General features: G+C 35.4%; 1 protein-coding gene across 1 annotated transcript in view; it reads left to right on the forward strand.

Annotated features, from left to right (window-relative positions):
- Window positions 1-533: 533 nt before the first annotated feature.
- LOC134542317 (trypsin-like) overlaps window positions 534-23,918 on the forward strand; it is a 50,772-nt gene continuing 27,387 nt past the window's right edge. The window contains exons 1-3 of the mRNA XM_063386467.1: window positions 534-681; window positions 11,639-11,889; window positions 21,230-21,365. Coding sequence (XP_063242537.1) covers window positions 534-681; window positions 11,639-11,889; window positions 21,230-21,365 — 535 coding nt within the window. The remainder of the gene's footprint in view (window positions 682-11,638; window positions 11,890-21,229; window positions 21,366-23,918) is intronic.

Below are 23,918 nucleotides of genomic sequence, written 5' to 3' on the forward strand. Positions count from 1 at the left end.
ATTAAATGTCATTTTACTAGACAAAGACGTAAAGTATGTTCTTCATGCGAATCCAATCGCAATATTTGTCACGCATCCTTACTAATCTCAATGATCATATCTTGTTAAATAAAAAAAAATAATACTGATAATTTATCTCTATCTATATCTAATAAGCAAGAAGATTCACTTCTGTCGCGCTTATGGAAATAAGATACCTGCCTCATTAAAAATCAAGCTTCTACATTAAATAGTACAAGAGCTAGAAAATATCATTTAAAGTTTTTAATTTGCTTATGAAAATAAGATACCTGCCTCATTAAAATCAAGCTTCTACTTTAAATAGTACAAGAGCTAGAAAATATCATATCAAGTTTTTAATTTGCTTATGAAAATAAGATACCTGCTTCATTAAAATCCCGCACATATTTTTTTTTATGACCACCCTGAATCTTCGGCCTACTGAGCCAGTATCTCGGCGGCTCGGCTCCTGTATCCCACGCTTGCGACCGGCGAACACAGGTGAGGTTCAGTTCGGTCGACACCGTCACGTAATGCCCCTGCTGTCCCGGCTCTCGCCCGACCGCGGAGGATTACAGCTGCCCGATATCCCCGCCGGCAGCGCTGCGGTCACGTGCCCTCACGTGCCCGCTGAGTCCCGACACACGGCCGTTCTGCACGCGACGCGTGCCTACACGGAAAGTTATATATGTTTACGCAGCGCCTCGGCCAGTGATTCGATGTGGATAGCCACGTGTCTCGTGAACAAACGACGAAAGTTGGTTCCAAAAACTAATACTCTGCTCGGAATAAAGTTACGGGAATCATTAGGTAAAAAAAAAAAATCTGCGCGATCGAAAATTATTTATCTATCTATTTTTAAAGCAAGATTAATAAATATACAAGTCAAAATTTCAATTAAATAGCATAAATATTTCTAAACATAAAATATTGTTTTCATTGACGTTACTGAATTAATAACAGTGGTGAGAAAATTTATTTGAAATTTCAAAGGAATATATGAAAACAGTAACACGTTCTACATAAAGTAAAAACAACAAGAAAAGGGATAATTTTATTTTAGAATACAAGACACGATTGATCTAAGGAACTTTCAGTATTTAATTTATGTTTCACATATTAGTTGCAAGAATATATATGTTCTGTTTCTCCCAAACGATTCATATGGAATCAAATATTAAAAAAAATACCAGTGTGATCAAGGAATAAAGTTTTAGTTTGTATATTCTCTTCTATTTTGACGTGATAACGTCTAATAAATCGACGAACGCCGGCTGCACGCACGAATAAGTGTCCCGTTGCGCATATTGTCCCGTTATGCTGTGTCCCGTTACAATCATTTTATATTGCTCTTTGCTAACCTGAACTTCCTAGCATTGCAACAGAGTCCGTGGCGTAATTCCGTTTTCATGCAGTTCAATGTAACATTTTCATTGCTCTTTGCTAACCTCTTCCTCCTATCATTGCTGCAGAGTCCGTGGGGCAAAGAAAATATGTTGACATCTCGGTGTTGGGTAAGCCATTTTCCTGCACATCATCGGTGAGTTAGGTTTCTTAAATGTATGATTCTGTGTGTTATATGATTTTTATAATTCTGCGTGTGAATGATAATGTGTTTGTCCATTATCTTCCCACATACATGGCCATTATCTTTCCATATGTATGACCATTATCTTCCCTTACGTCGTTCTGTGTTTGAATGATTAATGTCATAAGGTAGATGAATATTCTTTCCTTTTTTTGACGTGACAACGTCTAATAAATATATGAACGCCGGCTGCACGCACCAAAAAGTGCCCCGTTACGCACATTGTCCCGTTACGCTGTGTCCCGTTACGCTCATTGTACCCTTGCGCCGCATCTATCTCTCTTCCACTCGATTGGAACAACCATCGATTTGACTTTTTCGAGGCACATTAAACTTGAAACACTCCCATTCGTTTCCTACTTTTCCTATCATCGTCCTATCCTTAACAGAATAACACAGATTGGAAAAAGTTAAATAGCGAACATGTATAATAGTTATAGTTAAAATAATCTCTTCGTTAAAGTAAAAAAATATTTGAATTAATGAGTGCAAATAAAAGTAAATTTATCAGTTAAATTGTAGATTTAATTTTACTCCTTCTTTGTATCCATAAAAATAGTGATAATTCAATAAAAAATATTTAATTTTATTCATAAAAGTATGCAATCATTTTATCAATGTTTTGTTATGACGTTGTCACGTTGAACTATCGTCCGTAAGCCGACTTTACGGACAACCAACGTTTTTTGACTGCATCTTGGTCCTGGGTAAGCCATTTTCCTTCACATCATCGATGAGTTAAGTATCTTAAATGTATGCAATCATTTCATCAATGCTTTTTTATGACGTCACGTTAAACTATCGTCCGTAAACCGACTTTACAGACAACCAATTTTTTTTAAAATGTTTATTTATCTTATTGTATCATCCATATCATATTAATTTAAATGTTCAATTCAGATGAGAGTCAAATTGAGTGGTAGTGAAGTATTAAATTATTAAGCAATGCTTTAAAAAATATTCTTGTAATGTTATTAAAACATTGTAAGTTAGTCAAAAAACTAAAACAATTACTGTTTCAAAATTTGAATTACTGTAATGAATAAACAAATAGTTTTAAATATTGGGTGTATAAGAAACCATGAGTACATAAGGTGGCGTACTCAAAAGGCGCCCCAGCATTCTATTAGAACATCACAGCTGGGAAACGTTATTTGATCGGTCCCGAAAGAAAAAATAAACATTTTAAAAATTCAATTAGTTTTTTTTTGAGGTTCTATTCAAATGTTTGTGCTCTAGCATACACGCTGTTCATTAAAATATACGTGAAGTAAGTGTTTGCCATACATAAAAATTGAAATATGTGCCTCTCAGCGAAATATATTAAGTCAATTTTAAAAGCTCCACTGTTTAATACAAATATTTGCTTTATATCGATAGTAAATGGATTTATGAGAATAACCACACGCAGAATTCTAAACGAACATTAATAACAGATGCATACACCCGAAAAACAAACAAGCAAAAAAAAAGCAACAAAAAAAGGTTTGCTCCATGTTTGCCAGCTAAAAACAAAGTAAGCTAATCGCTTCAAAAGAAAATGGAAAGTAAAAAATAAAACAACAAAATATGGAAAAATATAGTGCTGTAAATTAACATATCCCACCAAGAAAGAAATATGTAAACGGATTATAATAATTTTTTGATATAATTATTTAAACTATGTTGAAGAAATTTTCCTCAGAAAATTCAAAACAAAATGACTGGCTCAAATTTGTCAATGATGTAAGAACTTTAAAAAAATTATTTTTAATTCGTAATTCATTGGCTTATTAATTATCTACTAAAGATGAAGTTGTTATTACAATTGTTATTATGAATGAACGGGCTTAAAGTCTCGTCGATAAAGAGGTCATTAGAGAATATGTGGGGTGATGATATGAGAGTGTAGCATTGAGAAGAGTAGATGGGAGTGGGGAACAGAAGAATCCCTGAAAACTGATGGCAACGTCCGTTACGTTTTACGCTTGCGAAAAAGAACCTAGTTCAGTTTCGTCATGAATCAAACCAGCGTCACTTTTGTGAAAGGTAGTTTATCTGACTTCTGAACCGTCTTGGCCGTGAAAATGAACATGGGAGGAAAATTTTATTTGATGATATACAAAAGAAAAGATATATTGAAAACACACCAAGCACATTTCGTTTCAAAAACTAACTACGTAACTGTTTAAAAAGGGTGTGTTGGTTAAAAAGATCAAGGAACTGAGGCAGCGCATTCATAAATATTTAATATACACAAAAGCATAACCTTTGCCATGAAGACTCTTAAGTGATATCCGTTGTTTAGTTTGTGTGTTTTTTTAGGGGATAAGGAAATAACTGACTTAAAATGTAGCTACATGAAATACTTCGAAGAGGACACTATGGTTATGATTAATGCATGTTGGCTATTCATGCGTAAAATATATACAAAAAACTCATTTTAGGTATACGTTAATGTATAAGAAGAGATACAGGGAAAATAGGTTTGACAAAATCAACTGAAGAATTTTTGGATCTTTTAAATGACAAAGCGAGTGAAATCATTCCAAATTAAGAGAACATATAAAGCTACACTGTTAACTTTAAAGTTACTTAGGAATTATAGGCGCTAAATACTTTAGTAGTAACGTTCTTTAAATCAATGTATTAGAAACAAAAATAATATGAATGTGACTTGTATCTCAGACATCAAAGGTATTTAGGGTTGTTAAACATTGTTGGAAGGGTAGAGGGTAAATATTCAGAAGCACATACGTATACGTGTTGCAATTGTATGTCGTAGGTTGTGTGAAAAAAATATATATACACTAGCTACCCGACCCGGCTTCGCACGGCTATACTAATGGAAAAAAAATTAAGCCACATCTCCCATTTACAGTAATGGTAAATAAAAAAAATTCAGTGAAATTTTATTACAATGCTGTATAATGTACCGGAGAGAAAATGAATAGCATCGATGGTTTCCCGACTCGTGCACGCAACGTACAACTGATGCACCCGTACTTCGCTACGGCAGTATACAGGCAGATCACTCTTGCGCCGCTCATTATACATGCCCCTCCTTGTGAGTACGCCATTGCCGCGCGATTCCCGTTGCCATGGAGACGCAGAAGGCATGAACAATGCAAAATCCTGTTCTCATGCAGACAAAGTACCCACTGTTGCCTGGTTTTAACCACCCATGGTATCTAATTTTTGGAAAATGTCATCCTGCGTAACATTAGGAACATTACTGTGAAGTTTCAAGTTAGTAAAATATAAATACTTAAAAAAAAGGGCAATTTTTGATACTTAAGGTACCCGCAAAATTTCAACGGTGATGACTCATCACTGATGAGGACTGAACTAACAATGAAATAGTCGTTGCCATAGAGACGAATGAAGCATCAACAAAGCAACAGCCGTTGCCATGGTGATTTCCTACCAAAAACTGGAAATTTTGATATATTACGCCCCCAAAACTCCCCTTGGGATCGGATTTCCGCAGAATCCGTTCTTAGTGAGCGTCTACATCACAAAATGAGTAACTATGCTAAATTTCAAGTCAATCGGGTGTATAGTTTTAGAGATCTCGTGATGAGTGAGTCAGTGAGTGGTATTTCGCTTATATATATATATATATATATATATATATATATATACACACACACACACACACACAAGACCTTGTCAGAATTGTAACGGGAGAGGATTATTATTGATGGTCCGAAAAATGAAAATTAATTTTAAAAAATAAAAATAATTCTAGTAAAAGAAAAAAAACTAATTGAACACAGAGAGAGGAAAAAAAACAATAGTTAAGGTTTACGATTTAAAGTGATAAAAAGTATTTAAATACTAATTCAACTCTTATGAGGGTACTGATGGCTTCGTTGTTAATATCACACGGGTGTTTTTTACTTGTAAAGGAAAATTAAGAATGATAAGGCATCGAGTGCAAGGCAACAATGTTAATAGGCAATAGGAAATAAATTTCTAGCACCTGCGGCATTGTCAACACACACTTCGTACGTGTACTGCATGTTGTATCTAACCCCCTCCAAAGCATTTGATTCTAAATTTGACTTTTAGTAAGGATCCCTAATGTTATTGATAATATAATATATATACTATAGCCTTCCTCGATAAATGTTATATCCAACACTGAAAGAATTTTTCAAATCGGATCAGTGGTTCCTGAGATTAGCGCGTTCAAACAAACAAACAAACTCTTCAGCTTTATAATATTAGTATAGATTCGTATAAATATATGTATACATGTATAATAACATTTTTCGAGGTAAAAAGGTTTGTACATTGGATGGAATTATGAAAACATATTGGAAATAGCTACTTACATTACTGACAACTCAAAAATTTAGTTTAAAAACTTTTGTCTAATTGTCTATTTTTGTTTTTCTGTTTGTTCGAGCATTAATCGAAAACTAATCATCGACTTTTGATGATTTTTGTATTAGAATGGTCATTCGCTAACTTAAAAACTATGATATATATATAATTATGGAATTACATTCCTAAGGGGTTGAAAGGGGGGTAAATATAATTGTAGGATAATTAATTATATGTCTAAAACTAACTAAGCACATTTAAAAATATAAATAATGGGTACCAATAATAAATATAGAAAAACTACCAAAAAAAATTTTATATTTTGCAAAAATCAATCTCTCAGGGGTGAAGAAAGTTTAAGTTTAATAATTATGTCTCCGAATTTAACTAAACGTAATAAATGATTTTGGATTATTTTGAAGCCAAAGCATACATTATTTTGAAAATGTTTACTTTTGTAATAAAAATATGATTTCCTGGAGCTATTTAACATTATAGCACATTAAATTGATAGTAATATCATCTTCTTAGAAATTTTGTATGAAAGAAATAATATAAAACTTTTTTTCCAGTGAATGCGCTGTATAATAGCGCACGGATTGGTTGTTCGATTTAAAGCTGCTAAGTGGCTTAAATACATAAGCGAATGTAAAGAAACGATAAGTTTTCATCCACATAATTTTTACTTAATTGGCTTTCTTGGAGCCTTCCAAATTTATTGAATTGCAAATATTTGTATTTACTAAGAAACTAAGCAAATCAAAGTTTATTCATTTATATATAGCATCACAAAAGTAAATTTCAATCATGGTTTCTATCCCCTCTTCTACATATGATTTATTTTAGTAGGTTATTTTGTTTGTGTTTAGCCAGAAAGTAATATACAGATTTTAAAAATTTTAGACATTCTAATGATTATCAAATGTCAAAATAAAAGTAATTTTATTTTAATCTTTACTGCAGTAAGGATTCGTGTTTCTTTTTTCTAAAAACATTATTTTTAAGTAGTTTACTATTGTTTTATCTAATTAATGAACGTTTTCTGAAACTTTCAGGAAAACAATCAAGCTATGTTTTTAGTAGGTTAAATGCCTCTTCTCAAAACCTGATAGAATAGGAACTTCACAGGTCTGAATATTTATCTTATAGGTGGAGTCGTGTACTTTAATTATTACATATAAAAGTATGCAAATGAATCAACCAAAAAGTTCTATCATTGTGGCGTTCCTTGTAAATGCAAACGATTCTAAGAACTTTCTTGAAGCTGTAACAATTATACAAGCAATATATCGTTATAACTGTCAAACGCAGTTTACAAAGAACGAAACTTTTGTTGTGATATACATACGTAAAATACTTCGCTTTTGTATTTTTTTGTTGTCTTAGATTACTTGTGCGTAAAGCAGACCTCTTTGGAATATTAACTGAAAATCAAATTTCCCAAATCAAAACATTAAAGAGAATTGACAATTTTTGCAGACAATGCTAAAAAAAATAATCCTTCGTGAAATGAGATTGTAAAAATTTTATATTTTTTCAGACATGTAATCGCTCAGAAAACCTGTATCCCTGATATTATGCGAAGAAACAAAATTCCGTCCCGCAGAATATTTGTTCTGGCTTTTTTTTTTTTTTACACGGCTTGTCGCCAGCTTGCGGAAAGACCGTATTTACAGATGAAGGCAGTAGGGCTTAAGCTCCGCAGTCAAAACGCCGTTAGTTTTTTAACAACGCAATTTCTTCTTCCTTCTTTCCCTTCCCTTCCTGTACAGCCAGTGAGCAGGCGGCCAACCCCTTGCAGTGCTGCCAACGCTCCAACCCTCGCCCTCGGACGGCACGCGCCTCAATTAGTCGCGGATAAAGTGCCGGAAGATGGAGGATTAACGAGCGCTCCTGCAGCCGCGAGGATGAATAACAGAAACAAAAGAAGAGCCCGCGAAGAGGGTGACACTGCTGCCAACGCAAAGAGGGGAGATATAAAGAGCGAGGTCTCGCCAGAGACTTTGCCTTACGAATGCCGTGGTTAAATTAAAGCAGTGGCTAAGACTTTTTTTCTGGATGATCACAAACAATACTATCTTCTAAGTATGTCATCCAACAAATATTAAGGTACCAGCCCACCTTGCGCGTGAATAAAAATTCAAAATATTTGAAACGAAAATTATGTTTTCTTTTTAATGTCTGATTTTTCTGCTTCAGATGCCCTATTGTTCGAACCGTTGCTTCCTAGAATTGTTTCATTTGATTTTTTTATATGTTTTCGTAACTCAATTTTAGTTTTCTTTGTCTGATCAAGTTTAGAATGAAATATATAGCGTCTTTCAAGTCCCATTGTGATAATGTAAGTATTATCTCATTTACCACATACCTTCGAGAAAAATTGAAGTAATGGCCGCTGCTCTATATCACGATAGCAGAAAACAAAAACTTGTTGGACGTGACCACGTACATATTCCGAAAAAATAAAACGGAGTGTCGCAAAAACATACAATTGTTGATGAAAGTTACACAGACATAGATGTCGTTCCAAACTTGAACAAACAGGGGAGAATTAAAACGGTAAATGGGCAATGGATCTCTTTTGTTTGCTAAAACCGGTTCCAGCTTCTTCATGTAAACAAGGTTGAATTCGTTTATTTATTTACTTCATCTATTCACCTCGTCCCTAGTGACGAAACTGCAGAAGGATACAAAAGACCACTGTGCAATCAACGCAACTGCACAAGGAACAATCCACGACATTTGATAAAGCAACATCTCAGAACTTGCCTGGGAGGATTTTGTAGGAGTCGGAGCATGATTTTGAACTTGGATTATCCGGGATTCATTGTGTCACCTCGCTCGGCTTGTTGACTATCTTTGGTTTTATTTGAAATTTGCGTGTTCAAATAAATTTGAATTAATGCAATATTTTTTTTTACTCAGGGATTCAAACGAATTGTTATTTTTTTTAACTTTTCCCATTTTCACTATCATGGTCCGAGTTTGCCGTTTAAGGGAGATTAGGCCTTGCCATCTTACAATTTCAAATATTTTGATGCAGCTTGCAATAAAGCTTCCATGCTAATTTTTTTCAGTCAAAATGGCATTGGACTTACCTTTGGCTACTTGTTGGAGTAAACACTTTTGAACTGGTGTGATTATCACGATAGTTGTAGTCGCCCGCGTGAAATAATAAAATATTTTCTCGTGGTGCTTACAGACTAAAGCCTTTTAGTAAATATGTGGTCGCAACAAGTAGGTATACAGGGCCTGCAAATGTAGATTTTAGCTTAACCTTGTACAAAACTCTCGACCGTGTTGATTCGATTATTTAACAGTCTAAAAAAGTGGGAAAAGGAATGGGTGAAATATTTTCTCTCTACCCCATTAAACCATTAAACTAATGACTTGGGAGACTTTATAAGTTACAGTACTTTTTAATAACTTAAAGTGCCCTAAGATACATAATTAAACAAATATTCAAACTATCACGATCACGAAACCAACTTCCTATAAAAACGGTTTAAACACAGAAATAAAATCGCTATATATATATATATATATATATATATATATATATATATATATATATATATATATGTGTGTGTGTGTGTGTGTGTGTGTGTATGTATCCAAAAAGTACATTACAGAGCCAAACTTTGTAACCCTTTTGTAGTCGTGTAAAGATGATATATATTTTTTTAATTTAAAAGGAAAACAATATATAGGTAACATTTTTAAACTGATTTTCATGCTTTTATAGCCTTAAGGTTTATGCATTTATAAATTCATATAGTTATCAAAATATTAAAATAAATACATATCAGTTACTCATTTTAAAATGCAATAATTATTGAACTACATTTAGCTGTACCTGTGTGTAAACATACTGATAATTCTAGATTACTGTTTTTTTTTTCAATTTTTAACGGTGTTTTAAAATATAAAAGTAATAAACATATCATTGGTTTATTTCCTTGGGATATTCATATTATATTTTAGAAATAAAATAATATGCATTAAAAATTTTTTTGAGGATTTAGGTTTGAGAATTGTACAATATACGAGACTGTACCGCGGATTACCAGTTATCGCAGGAAAACCATGTTCATTTTTTTTTTTAAATTCTGCTTTAATACCGCAACTTCGTCCTCCATCTCTGCGCGCCATCTCGTCCACTCGACAATCCATTACCAGACCCGCAGAGACCGGGCGCCTCATTATCAGGGGCGGGACTCGTACATGTATGTTACTAACAGTGCGTATCTTTCGTTATTGTCTGCAGGACCATGACGAATGGCAGGGTATTTGCTCCGAGAGAAAAAAAAATTCATTTCTGTCATCTAGTTGGCCCTTCATTTTTTTTGTGTCCAGTTATCGCCACTTTTTGTGCGTGTGTTGAATTTTCATCGTACATGAACGTGATAAATCAAAATTACAGTGTCGTAACTCACGCAAGGTTTTAATCATAAAAATTTTCAGTAGTACTCACCTTGAGTACCACTGAATTTTTTTATAATACTATACTGAAAAAGGAACTTACATTTATGAACATTTGTTAGTTATATGCCCTGACATACAGATAGATCTGGCAACTTCCTATTCTTTGCTTGACGTGACTCAACCTAGTGAAGCTTGCGGCGGCCTGCGAACTAACGACGCTAATAGTATTTGAAACCATTGTTAACAATGTGTTAAAAGGGAGTTTCACATAAAAGTAGGTATATTTTAAAAAAAAAACTGTTACCTTTTAAACTTTGGGTAAATTTTAGGGTTTTTAATTTATTTGGAAGCTTTGTAGGGTTTGAGTACACAATAATAACATGTAACTTTACCACAATTGGCAGTTAAATATTTTATCTAACAAAAATACTTTTTAATAAATATTTTTTTTTCTTTATTATTATGTCAGCGGCGTGGTGTAGTGTTAAAGTGCATGGGCTGATTATCTGAAGGCTTGAGTTCGATACCCGCTAGGGTCTCTCTTCTTCGCATTTTCATTTTAATATATATCGCAAAATTAAACTATTAATTATAGAAGTTAAATATATTTAAACATTTAAATTACATAACCAGGTGAGCTATCGAATAAAATAATCATTCACGAAAATTATAGCAAGTAATTATCTACTATAATATATATTATCAGAACAAACATTACATTTATCGATTCTACAAAAAAAATTTCCTTTTTTAACAAAAATTAAATACATTCATCAGGGGTCTTTTTGCTCAATGTGTATTTGTTTGAACGGGTCCATCAACGTGGCCCGTTCAGTTTGCCTAACCCTCTACAACTCATCCTGTGTAGCCACGAAATCTTGAACATTTCTGTATGTAGCTGGCTATCTGTCCCCGTTTGCAAACCAACTCAAGTGCAAAGTTAATGCATACTAAATTAATAGAGACCGAAAAAATTCGCGATTTGAATTACCTATAGGATAGACTCCATGAGCCTCTATGCACTCGGAAAAATTACACAATTTCATTGACTGCTGACTCGTGACACCTGTTAGCTGGGATGCTCGTGATTCGTTACTTATTTTTTTTTAATGTTTTTAATTGGCCCAGAAAACTGTGGCCCAATCAGTCAAGCAGCAAAAAAGGCAGACGTATATGGATTCTAGTCCATCGCGAAATGAATCCGCGAATTTTTCGGTCTCTATAAATTAACAATTTTGTTTGCCTGGCAGAGGGGGAAAAAAACCGCTAGGATCGGCTACAAGGGGTTTGAAACGTGAAATGCCATTAATGAAGTGCTGGTCGCGGCCGCCAGTAAGGAGCCGTGCGGAGCAGGTAGCGGGTCCGAGGGTTCCCTCGCGGAGTGTCGCGACGTTTGGAACACGCGAGCTGTTTGCCCAGTTCGCGTGGACCGCCCAACCGACCCCCGCCCAACAACCACGTGGTTCGTGCCCGTCGCCAAGGCGACACGCGCGCCCCCGACACGTGGAACACCCCACGGTCGCCTAGCCACGTGGCACCTCCTCGGCGGGTTCACGCCCAATCGGGTCACACTCAACAAAAACAAAACAATCACGTCTCCCGAACGACCTTGCGCTGGCGCTGCGACTATTTCAAACCTTAGGCGCGCTCGTCTCCGTTTAACTGGAGTTGTTCTCGTTCCCGCGGCAACGACGTCATCGGCGCGACCCACTTTTCTTGTTTTTTGGAGTTGCGGCTTCCCGACTGCCACGTGGCGTGTCTGAGACGTAACTTTCCTTTTCGTTTTGACGTGACAACGTCTAATAAATCGATGAGCGCCGGCTGCACGCACGAAAAGTGTCCAGTAACGCGCATTGTCCCGTTACGCTGTGTCCCGTACGCTCATTATACGCTTGCGCCGCATCTATCTCTCTTCCACTCGATTGGAACAACCATTGATTTGACTTGACATAGAGGCACATTAAACTTGAAACACTCCCATTCGTTTCCTACTTTTCCTATCATCGTCCTATCCTTAACAGAATAACACAGATTGGAAGAAGTTAAATAGCAAACATGTATAAAAGTTATAGTTGAAATAATCTCTTCGTTAAAGTAATAAACATACTTGAATTAAAGAATGCAAAAAAAAGTAAATTTATCAATTAAATTGTAGATTTCATTTCACTCCTACTTTGTATCCATACAAAATTGTGATGATTTAATTTTATTCATAAAAGTATGCAATCATTTCATCAATGTTTTGTTATGACGTTGTCACGTTAAACTATCGTCTGTAAACCGACTTTACAGACAACCATTTTTTTTTTTTTTTTAAGAATTTTACGTTACATTTCGTGCCTGAGTTTCGTATAATAAGTGTATTTGCAACATGAGTATACATGGCTTTTATCGTTACCGTGGTTTTACACATCACTAACGAGTACTGAAAGACTTGATCCCATTTTTTTAACCCTTCTATCCAATCAAAACATTGCGGAAATTGTGCTTTATGACGTTTGATGATAGTTAATAAGTATGAATTAAAATCTCCATTTTCAAAAACAGTCAATTAAAATTTTTTTTTTATAAAGTCATTTCAATCTGTTTCCACTATGCAAACATTGCACTCCTCCCTATGTTTTGAGCGTCTAATCAATATGTCACAACAATGAGCTGAAAGGAGAAAAAAATGGCTTCACACAATTACCACGTACCTAATCATGCAGACCTAGCCTCTAGAACTGTTTTTGTTATAATAGGTGTACGTAAACAAACATGGTGCGTTACTTTTGAAAACTGCATAAGTAAGATTATTTTTCCATATTATTTTGGTATGTATTATGTTATTTTTTTAACAAGGTCCAATGAATCATAAAGAACATAGTTACATTAATATTCAGTCAGAAGCATTTGGTATTTTTAGAATAATGATATCAGTGAAATTAAATTAGAAGTAAACAAACCGTTTTTAAATAGTTTATTTAAAGTTTGGAGACATTTCCCAATTAATTGATAACTTTTCAATTAAGTGATGATAAAAACCAATAGGTTCCGATTTAGGTAAATATATGAAAAATCAACAGACCTAGTTCTCCTAATATAGTAATAGCAAATCATTCATAAAAACGAGGAAAACAAATATTGGTTCGTCAACATTGCTAGAACATTTTTAATTATAAAAAATAGTATTAAAAACTTTTAATTAAATGCGTTATCTTAGAAGAAATTATTATTTTTCCTCACAACTTTTGTGCTGCAATTCCGTCAATAACTTGTAGGTTTTGTACAGAAGTTGATGGAACAAGTTATTTTTATCTCAATTTAGAGAGAAAAAATTACTGAAAAACATGTTGATGGCAACCGTTAACAATTGTCAAGATTTTGTTTTATTGTCTCTCTTAGCTTGAATAAATCGTTTTAACGAGTATATTGTAGATATAAAAAGTGATGATCACTAAGAATGTTAATTTTAAAACGTTTCCATGTTTTCACCTCTTTTGAAAATTTACTATAAAGTTCATATAAATTTAGTTGGGAAAAATAATAGCAAATGTTAACAGGCCATCGTTAATCGCAACCATGAGTCATCTCAACCGAAAGTTAAGAAAAATACAACGAAAAGTTAAGAAAAATAACTTTGTGATTGTTTCTTTTTAATGACCCCCTTTTATGAGAATTGGCGGGTAAATAAATCAACTGTAGTTTTATAATCTTCCCATTTTGAAGTTCAGTTTGTGGTTGTTATATTTACAACGTTTCATTTCGTAAACAAAAATAATCTTGAATAGCACTTTTCCACCACGTTCTTAGCTTTTTAAGGCAGATGTAGCATCGTGATTTCAATTTTCATCAAAAGTTACATCCCAGATCCAACGAAGTGGTCTATACTGTTCGTGCTGTTCGTGCATGAACTCTGAGGAAGGGAGTGGATAAAGACTCACCCCTCACCTTTGCACCTGAAATATTTTCCTTAAAGAAATTATAGGGGCGTGTGTTAATCTAAGTGTGGCGTGACGAATGCCACAGTGAGCGGTGACGCCTTCCAAAACTAACACGCTATCGTAAATTTGGGGGAAAAGGAGGGGAGGTTTGAGGGGTCAGGAATATTAAAACGAGGTAGAAATGGCTTTCGTGAACGCGGTCAGAAAATCGTTATATAAAGGCCGTGGTTCATTAGCATATTTCACTGAAGTTCTTGATGGGTTAGATGGGACTGTTTGTTCCCGTGGTTATAATTCTCATTAAGCAAAAGAGCACAGGGTTTATTTTACACACGAGTTTAAAAAAAATACCCACAGTCATCCTCGGCTTTTTTTTACAGAAATCCCTTTACATACATACCCGCATGTACAAGACAAATTAACAGGAAGCAATTTCTTAAATAATCACTGATGCCTAAAACTAAAGTTACACATACGACTCTCAGTTAAAATAATTTTTAACAGCGTCATTACAGAATATGGTGGGCTTGATGGTTGTAGCCACGAGAGATTTGAAGAATAGTTTATCAACGCGGTTACGAAGGTATGAACTTTAAGCTTAGTAAATTTAATTACAGCCAACGAACAAACAGGAAAGAAAATACGCAGCCTTCTCAAAAGTGTTATTATTAATGCACATTGATTTTAAAAGATAATGTTTAGGCAACAGAAAAATCTACAAATATTTTTATTTTATTATTTTTATCAGTATGTAAACGATCTCTTACTGAAGTCACGCGAACATGTAACAATTTGTTTTATCCTCTAGGTACTTGAGATCCAGTGAATAGTCAATATTTTGGTGATTACTAAAATTTCCGATGCATTTTGTTTTAAAAATTTGTGACGTTTTCAGTTTACAATGTAAACTGACATTATTTATAAATTCTATTATACGTTTGTGTATTACTGCATCGATAATTATTTTTTGTTTCATGATCAAGATTTGGTTACCTACAGCGAAATATATGCTGCATTAATTGTGTTGAAATTTTGAATTTTTTATTGTTCCCTGCTCTAACAGGTACCCAGTCGATTTGACCATCTGTTTTTATAAGATGCTTTATGTCACAAACTATAAACTACGAGAACGTATTTATCAAACTATGTTTCATAATACTGGCTTAATTTTTGAATTTATGGTTTTTTCATTTCTATTTTATATCTCTCCGTAATATTTTTCTGTCTATTTTTTGAGCATTAAATCACGTGTCTTATATTTCATTTATTATTATAAAACACCGAAAATTGTGAAGTGGCCTAGTGCTGAATATCTAACGTGTTAAATATATTGTGTTTCAATTTTGGTTTTTTTAATTTCTATTAAATGTTTTCAGTATTATATGATAATTGTGCCCATGCGGTGCTTACCTGCTGCGAATTTAGCGGCACGAAGCTACGTATAACAGTGGTATCATACTTGGCTCACTATCTGGAGAACTCGAGTTAGAATCCCAGTACGGCCATCCTGATTTTTGTTTCCCCGAGAACAATTCACCCCAGAAAAGCTGTGAGAATGGTTTCTTAATCATCATCATGGCTGAGATGTCATTCAATATTTATTTATTTATTTTCTTAGCACCCAATAGACTCAGTTGATGAGCAGTGGCTCTCTGAATATAGGGCTTGTCAACATGGTTAAAAAATTTATAAAATACATGTAGGTTATGATTACATACACTATTTATAATGTATGTACAATATATACATTAGCTAGCATTAAAATTATATTACAAATTTCTAATAATGGATACAATGTTAAACAATTAAAATAAGTATTAATGAGCAGAGTTGGTTGAACATTAGATCAATTAGGTCAATCTGTCTATTGCTAGTCCTATTCACATTAATCACCGTAGTTCACATCATAGTTAAAATTCACTCACTTGCATTATTTTATTCACTATTAACTATGTATACAGTCACAATTATTGAGCTTTACATTCATGTGATTATTGTTCAGATGACACTTCATAGAGCAGACTAGGGTAATGGTTACGACCTAAACACATTAATTTAAGTAGAAAATTTAATGTTGTACTTGCAAAGGCTCAATATATATTCTTCAATTTCTTGTACACTATATGGATACTAGTTTTCAAAAATGTATTTTATTTTATTGTTAAATTTATGTATATCAGTTTCAGAAGTAACTTGTTTAGGTAAATTGTTGTACATTTTCAGACCAGAATGAAATAGACTTTCTAAAGAGTGAGCTGTTATGTTGAGTTATCCTCAACTTGTATGCATTCTTCATTATTAAAGATCTTACTATGTGGCAGTATGTTTAACCAACAGGCTATACATTCCTCGTTAATTACAAGTTCTGGAGAAATGATTATATTTTAATTGTAATGGAACTTCCTCAGTCAGACTCTATAGAATCAGCAACAAGGGACTTGTCCATTAGAGTAGTGTCTTCCATGGCGTGGAACGTGTCAAGGGGGAGGGGACGGTCAGAGTTTTGCGCGTGGGTTTTAGTTGACACAAGTCATCTCTGGATAGGGTGATTGTATGTTGCATACTGTCCCTTTCTTGGCTATATGCATGCAATAATCAGAAAACCTTAAAATATGTAGAAAGTTTTCCATAAAGCATAGTTTTGACGTTTACATTTATCAACCACACACATGAAAAATATTTATAACTGTTTTAAATAAACCCTGACGGTGTATTTAAATGCAAAATTATAGTTTGTCTTGTTAGTTTAAAAGTGTTTTACGAGTTTTAATGCTCTCGTTGTCAACTATACACAAAAAATTGACTAAAACTTTTTCCCAGCGGTTGTTCCCAATGGCTGCACAGTGCTTTATCACTAAACAGGACACTAATCATAAGGACTCCAACTCGTCTTTGCGAAGTTGACTAAAGTGGAGTTTCATGCCTCATTGCTTAAGCAAGTCCAAGCAATGACGTGTCTTTGAATAAATTCATACTTTTATCAAATAACACTTTCAAATCACCTCACCGTGGTTTTTTTGTTCCTATGTATTTGTACCAGTACTAGGTTATCCTATTCGGATTGGCTACTGGGGGGAAAGTTACCGTTTCGTTTGCTTGGTGAGGTAGTGGGACGTGTTAAATTTAAGTACGTTCATAGTTATTTGTTGATATTCTCTTCATGAGAAGAGGATTCATGTACAAGTTCGGGTTGAAAAGTTGAATACATAAGGTTTAAAAGTTTGCATCCCCCATCCATCCCACATCGAGAAGACCCAGACCGCATCGACTATTTCCCCATCCGAGAGGAGACAAACAACGAGCCTGTAATTCGAATGATTCTCCCGGCAGTGCGCGGGGGAACGACGTTCGTCGAAAAGTGTTTGGTGACAGAGAGGGGGGGGAGGGGAAATGACTTTCCGCCTCGAACCTCCAGCCCGAACGCCTGACGCGACGAGCGACGATCGGCGGGCGAGTGCGCGTGTACATATAAGTGAGCGCTCACACCCCCGCTTGCAATCGGCGACCGGCCGCACAGACCAGGTCACAGAGAGTCAGAGACCTCTCGCGCTGTTGGAGCTAGCCGCGATGCTGAGAGTTCTGTTGTTTGCCGTCGTCGGGTGGGCGTCCTTCCCGCCTGTTTCCCCCAGCGGCGGAGAGGTAAGGTCTAGCCCACAAGTTCCAGGCATTCCAATAACCTGGCCGTTCAAAATAAACGTTTGTCAAACAGAAAAGTTTCATAATCTTACCGACCATGACTTTGGTTTTCCAACGTGAGCAGAGACAGGAAAAAAAAAATATTGACCTCCAGGATAGATTCCACGATTCTCAGCTACACTCGGGCAAATGTCACCGTACCATTGGCTGCTGACTTGTGAGTTGTCTCGACTGGTTGGCCTGTGATTCGATTCTTCTATGGTTGATGGTCTCTCAACTGGCCCACAGTCCTCCACATTAACAGCGAACCAGTGGCAGAAGCAGAACAAAGATATAATTATTGGAATTTTGGCGTATCACGAAATGAAACCGCAATTTGTTTTGGCCTCTATGAGTAGAGAGCAAAAGAATTAGCGTAGTTTTTTTTGGGGGGTCAATATGAATTCCATTATAGGTTTTAACGGTGTTTTCATTGAGTCATGAGGAGGGGCATCCATTTCCCAGTTGTTAGACTGCAGTGAAGCTTGGCCATGCCGACAGTTTCTTCGTTTGTGATTGGTGGCCGTCTGTAAGAGAAGTTGTCGCAAACTTTGGCCAGGCCAATCAAGACGAGTTTTCTTGTGCACAAAGTTGCTGCAATCCGTGCAACGATAGTAAACACGTAACTGAGAGAAACTTAACCAATCACGTAACACTAACGATGTAACAATGCTTTAACATACGGTGCAATAAACAAGAAACCAGTTGCGCCAATCTGTAGGATTCTCAAGGAATGGCCCGCGGAGATTTCCAAGGGGGCGGGAGGGGATGTTTCGCTCTGGACACGGTGCTTGTATGTTGTACACTGTCCATATTTGGGCCTACAGGCACACAATAAGCAGAAAACTTTAAACTTCCCATAATACATAGTTATGACGTTTAAGTTTATCATCCCTGTTTAACAGTTAAGATCTTGCAAGGACATGTGGACCCCCCTCAATGAGGTTATTCTTAGTTCCAGGGTGATATGTGATCCGGGCATAAGGTAAAATTTCTTATCAATAAATGAAAAACATAGACCTTTGTGCAACTGTGTAGGAGCAAAACATAGCATCAGAAAATAACGATAGGTTTGTAGGTTCTACAGTTACGACATGGAACTTTAACTTGTGAAAATTAAGGTCCCATTGATGCAACAGCGTGTGGTCTTGTTTGTTTACTGGCGTTACAATCATTGATTCAAATAAACTATTACCTAGATATTTGTTTAAGGCTTTTCAAGGGTCGAAAACCAAGTACAAGTTTACTAGCATTTCGTCTCTTAAAGAAACGTCTGGATTTTTTAGTGTGACTTCTTTAAATCAGTTTGTTATGATTACAAAAAAAACATTGAAACTCATTCACTGGCTCGAAAAAATTTTGTCGTTAGGTGATATTGTAATATCTTAATCACATTACTTTGTAACTTTTATAATGTTTTGTTTTAACTTCAATTAAAACTAAACCACACCAATATATATATATTTCCTAATACTTCTTTAAAAGCCATTTTTCCCAAAGGATGTTAGCAATTATATGACTTTCAGAATAGTTGCAGAGATTAATACAGAATCACTCATTTGCCTTTCGTGAAAGGACTAATCGCTAGAGACCGGAAAAATTCGCGGATTCATTTCGCGATAGACTAGAATCCAAATACGTCTGCCTTTTTGCTGCTTGACTGATTAGGCCACAGTTTTCTCGGCCAATTAAAAACCTGTAAAAAAATAAGTAACGAATCATGAGCATCCCAGTTAACAGATGTCACAAGTCAGCAGCCAATGAGCATGACTGTGTAATTTTCCCGAGTGCATAGAGGCTCATGGAGTCTATCCTATAGGTAATTCAAATCGCGAATTTTTCCGGTCTCTACTAATCGCTTATGTTTGTTTATGCATCCTTGAAGAGATATATTTTAGTATAAATGTAACGATATTTTTTGCTTAGCCAACAAACTGTTGTCTGCAGTGTTTCATATTTACTAATAACTGTCAAATGACTTATTTTAATGTATAAAATATGAAAATTGCTTTCAAATTAAGTGCGAAATTTCAAAAAATAAGTAAGCTGGTCTTGCAGTACTCGCTAGTGATGTGTAACATCTTGCCACGGTAACGAGCAAATTCATGTGATCTCAAGTTGCAAATAAACGTATGATATTTAATTCGGACACGAAATTTAACGTAAAATTCTTTAAAGTAATGCCGAGCCTGATAATATATACGCAAATTGTGTTATCAACAGTATTTCGGTACGCGAATCACACGTAGTTTCCGCAACTGCCGCCAGAATGTATTTGTTTAAGTTACTGCTAATTTTGTTAAAATTGTCGAAACTGTTGATATTATAATGTTTTCCTTTGTATTTGTGAACTTTGGTGCGCAGTTGCGTATCAAACGTAGTTTCCGAACTCACTACTAGAATTTGCTGCTGGAACAGCTACGTTGGCTATCGAGTTATTCAATTTGCAAGTGAAAGTTTAGTGTATGTAATAAAACGCTCTAATAACAGATAAAAAGACTTTAAAAGATTCTAAATGCCGGCTCTTGGACCTGATTTTCGACAAGGAATTTTATTAAAATAATGCCCAACTTGTTAGTAATATACAGTTTCCCTTAGTCTGTTTTTTTACTTTGCTTTGTGCCTTCCTCCACAGATGGCTGTACCGTGGTTGTTACTTACTTCCGTTCCTTGACTTTCATCGCATTGACAAAATTTCCCCCTTAAAATTTCATATTACGAGAGTTAAATGTTACACATCAAATTTGACAAAACGTACATTTTGAAACGCCAATTGTGTTACCTTTAAAATAATTATATTTTCACGGATAGTTTCTCACTGAATGTAGACTTGGAACTAAACATATTTTGGTAAAGCTTGCATCGGTAAACGACACATCCTTCATACACCTAAACAGCTACTATTTATTTCTTAAATGTTGCTTCTAGAATGTATGTAACAAAACTTAAACCTCTGAACTGGCAAGCCATTTCCATTAAAAGTAAACTTGTCATTAAATTTACTCACTGTACCAAAGACAGCGGAGAGTTTGCGGTTCAACATGATTGCATTGCACGATTACATTTGTTTTGCAGCAAATGGGTACACATATGTGCTGCTGGGAAATTCAAGAAAACGAAATCTTGCAAAATTGCAGTGTGTAATTAGTGCTTTTTTTAATCACAGTCTGAAGATTTGTTTGCGTTTTTGAAGTAATAACAGCTGTGTCTAAGCGGACGCAAAGCTAGCACCTGAATCAACGTTCACCCCATAGGAGAGTGATTACTATTTTGAAGCGGATAACGGTTTCATTTGTTTTCGGAACAGGTGCTGAACATTGCAGACAACTTCAACATCCAGGAAATGCAGTTCAGCAACAGCTCTGTTGCTAGCAAGGAAGGTGTCCCTAGAGTCAAGGTCGTCTACTCGCAGCCAAAGATCATAAACAACTCCTGCGGGTGCGGTAAGATATCGAAAAAACGCCCATTTTTCTTACCACAAATATTTAAATTTTGATGCAATATATATATATATATTTTGTGGTTTGAAATAAAATTATTTTGATGTGGAAACTAAAATTTGTTGCGATACAAAAATAGGGTAAATCCAGGAGAGATGGACCACCTTTTTTGAAACTCTTATAATTTTGTTATTTGTCAAGATATTAGTGAAGTAAATTTCGCTATGATACTCTGGTGAACTATGTATATGAAAAGCAAAGGTATATGTAGAAAATTTACGTTAACAAAGTGAAGAAAAATTTTGAAAAATTTTGCAGTACTGGTCCATCTATACCATATACCTAGGGTTAGATGGACCAGCATTGAGAAAGCTATTTTATCAGTTATGACTAACTTTAAATTCAGATTTAAGCACTCAATTAAACAAAAGTCGTTTCTGACGTACAAGTCTACAGTGCCTATACATTAACATGATTTACAAGGTCTTAAATCTTTCAGATGTAGTTTTTTAAAACCCGTACAGATTTTAGTTCTTTTTTTCCACATACATCGCACTTATTTTCGTACTTTGTGCAGTTCTCATACAACCAACGGGAACACACTGTGCATTTAATCCAGTCTACTGTACTTTTTGTAGTATTTTAGTCCTCATAACACCCAAGACATTCATCTTCGTCCCAGTCACCATCATCACTTATACAAAATTGGCTGAGACAATCATTTGGTGTTTGGTTTTTTATGTTTGGTAGGCCTTACAGTCCTAGTTAGGATAGCTTCTTCTCTCCGTCTTTTTCTTTCTTGTTCTTTTATTTTCTTCAGTTTGTCATGTTTTCCTTGGGTAATACGTTGTACATTATCCTTAGAATTTAGTACTTTCGAAACACTTGCCCTCTTACCACGGGCTGTAGTTTTTTTGTTAAGATTGGAATAGGTGAGATGTTGTTCAAAATTTTTGTTGGCGTGGGGTTGTCGACCTCTTTGACCCCGAAGACACTGGTGGGCCCTGACGAAGTTCCAGGAGTCGCCAGGCATTCATTACTGATAGGATGTTCTAAATGTTTTGTAGGCACAGCAGATTCGAGTGGAGGGGTAGACCTATCGGTGACTATGGTTGCTTCTTGGTTTGATGTCAAACCAATGTCTGGAGAGTGTAGTTGAACTAAGTTCGTTTCAGTAGCTTCAGAAAGTGACGTTTCACTAGAACCTCTTGTGTCAGGGGTGATGAGTTGAATCTTCGCTAGGTGTCAGGTAAACGTAGTCTGGTATTGCAGACATATTTAGAGGAATAATTCCACATGCCTTGAAGCCGGAAACTGCATTTTTTTACAGTCGCTGATTTGGACCAAGCACATCCTAGCAACTTGCCAAATTGCAGTCTCGTAATCTGCCGCAATGGGTTGTTCCTCATAAACACATTACATTCTTTGTTGTATTTAAACTTCGAAGATTTAAAAAAGCTTCTGTCAAGTGGCTGCAAGAAATGGGTCGTGTGACTAGGAAGGCTAAGCAAAATTAAATCATTTTCATCAGCGAATTCAAGCATTTCCACACTGCTGCAATGGGAGGAGTGTCCGTCAAGAATCAACAGTACTTTTCCAGCAGGCTTTCTTTGCAAAAAGTGATGTTTCAACCAGTCGAAAAATAATTCAGAGGTTATGTAAGCAGATTTCACGTTCATTGCAATCATGGAACCCGGAGGCATGCCATCACTGAACTTCTGTTTCTTATTCTTTCCTTTAAAAATGCAATAGGGAGGAATGTAGTTGCGATTATTTATATCCTATTTAAAAGTGGCCGAAAGATAGTAATTTGATCGAATGATAAAAGTAACTATGGCCTCAAAAGTACTCACTTTACCGCATACAGCCTATATTGTATTTTTGTATTTTAAGTAAGCTTAATGGAGAGAATAATTTACCTTAAAAGTTTGGAAATTAACCTACAAATAACTTAATATGTTTTGTGACTAATTTTTTTGTAGGAACGACATTTCAAATCTACAGCCTACTCATTAATAATACGTAGGCCCATTTAAAACGATGGTCCATCTCTCCCACTTTATTTTGGTCCATCTCTCCCGTTCGTTAGGGAGAGATGGACCAGGCCGCCATTACGTCCCTATTGTGCCCAGCGTAGCTACAGAACACTACAAAGATACGTTTAGCTTGTTTACATGTTGTAAGGAATGATGGTTAAAAAATATTGCAAAATACTGTCTCTACGACACAACTGCGTTCACATTAACAAAAATTTTGACCTACCTGTTTTCTATTTTCTTTAATATCTTCTCAATTTACTCATACAAAGGAACTAAAACAACACAGCACGCGCAATACAGTTGCCACGACACATCCCTACCAACCATGGCGCTTTCTATTAGCAGGTTCGTGAACTATGCCACCGGTCCATCTCACCCGGTGGTCCATCTCTCCTGGATTTACCCTATTCCTCAGTGTATCGCGAAAGGTAGTTTCATACGTATTGATTTGTAGAAGAAATTTGCAATGAATATTTTACCATGTACTCAAAAATTATATCAAAATTTAACTATTGCA

The sequence above is a fragment of the Bacillus rossius genome (genome assembly GCF_032445375.1).
Source record: "Bacillus rossius redtenbacheri isolate Brsri chromosome 4 unlocalized genomic scaffold, Brsri_v3 Brsri_v3_scf4_2, whole genome shotgun sequence".
Lineage (NCBI taxonomy): Eukaryota > Metazoa > Arthropoda > Insecta > Phasmatodea > Bacillidae > Bacillus > Bacillus rossius.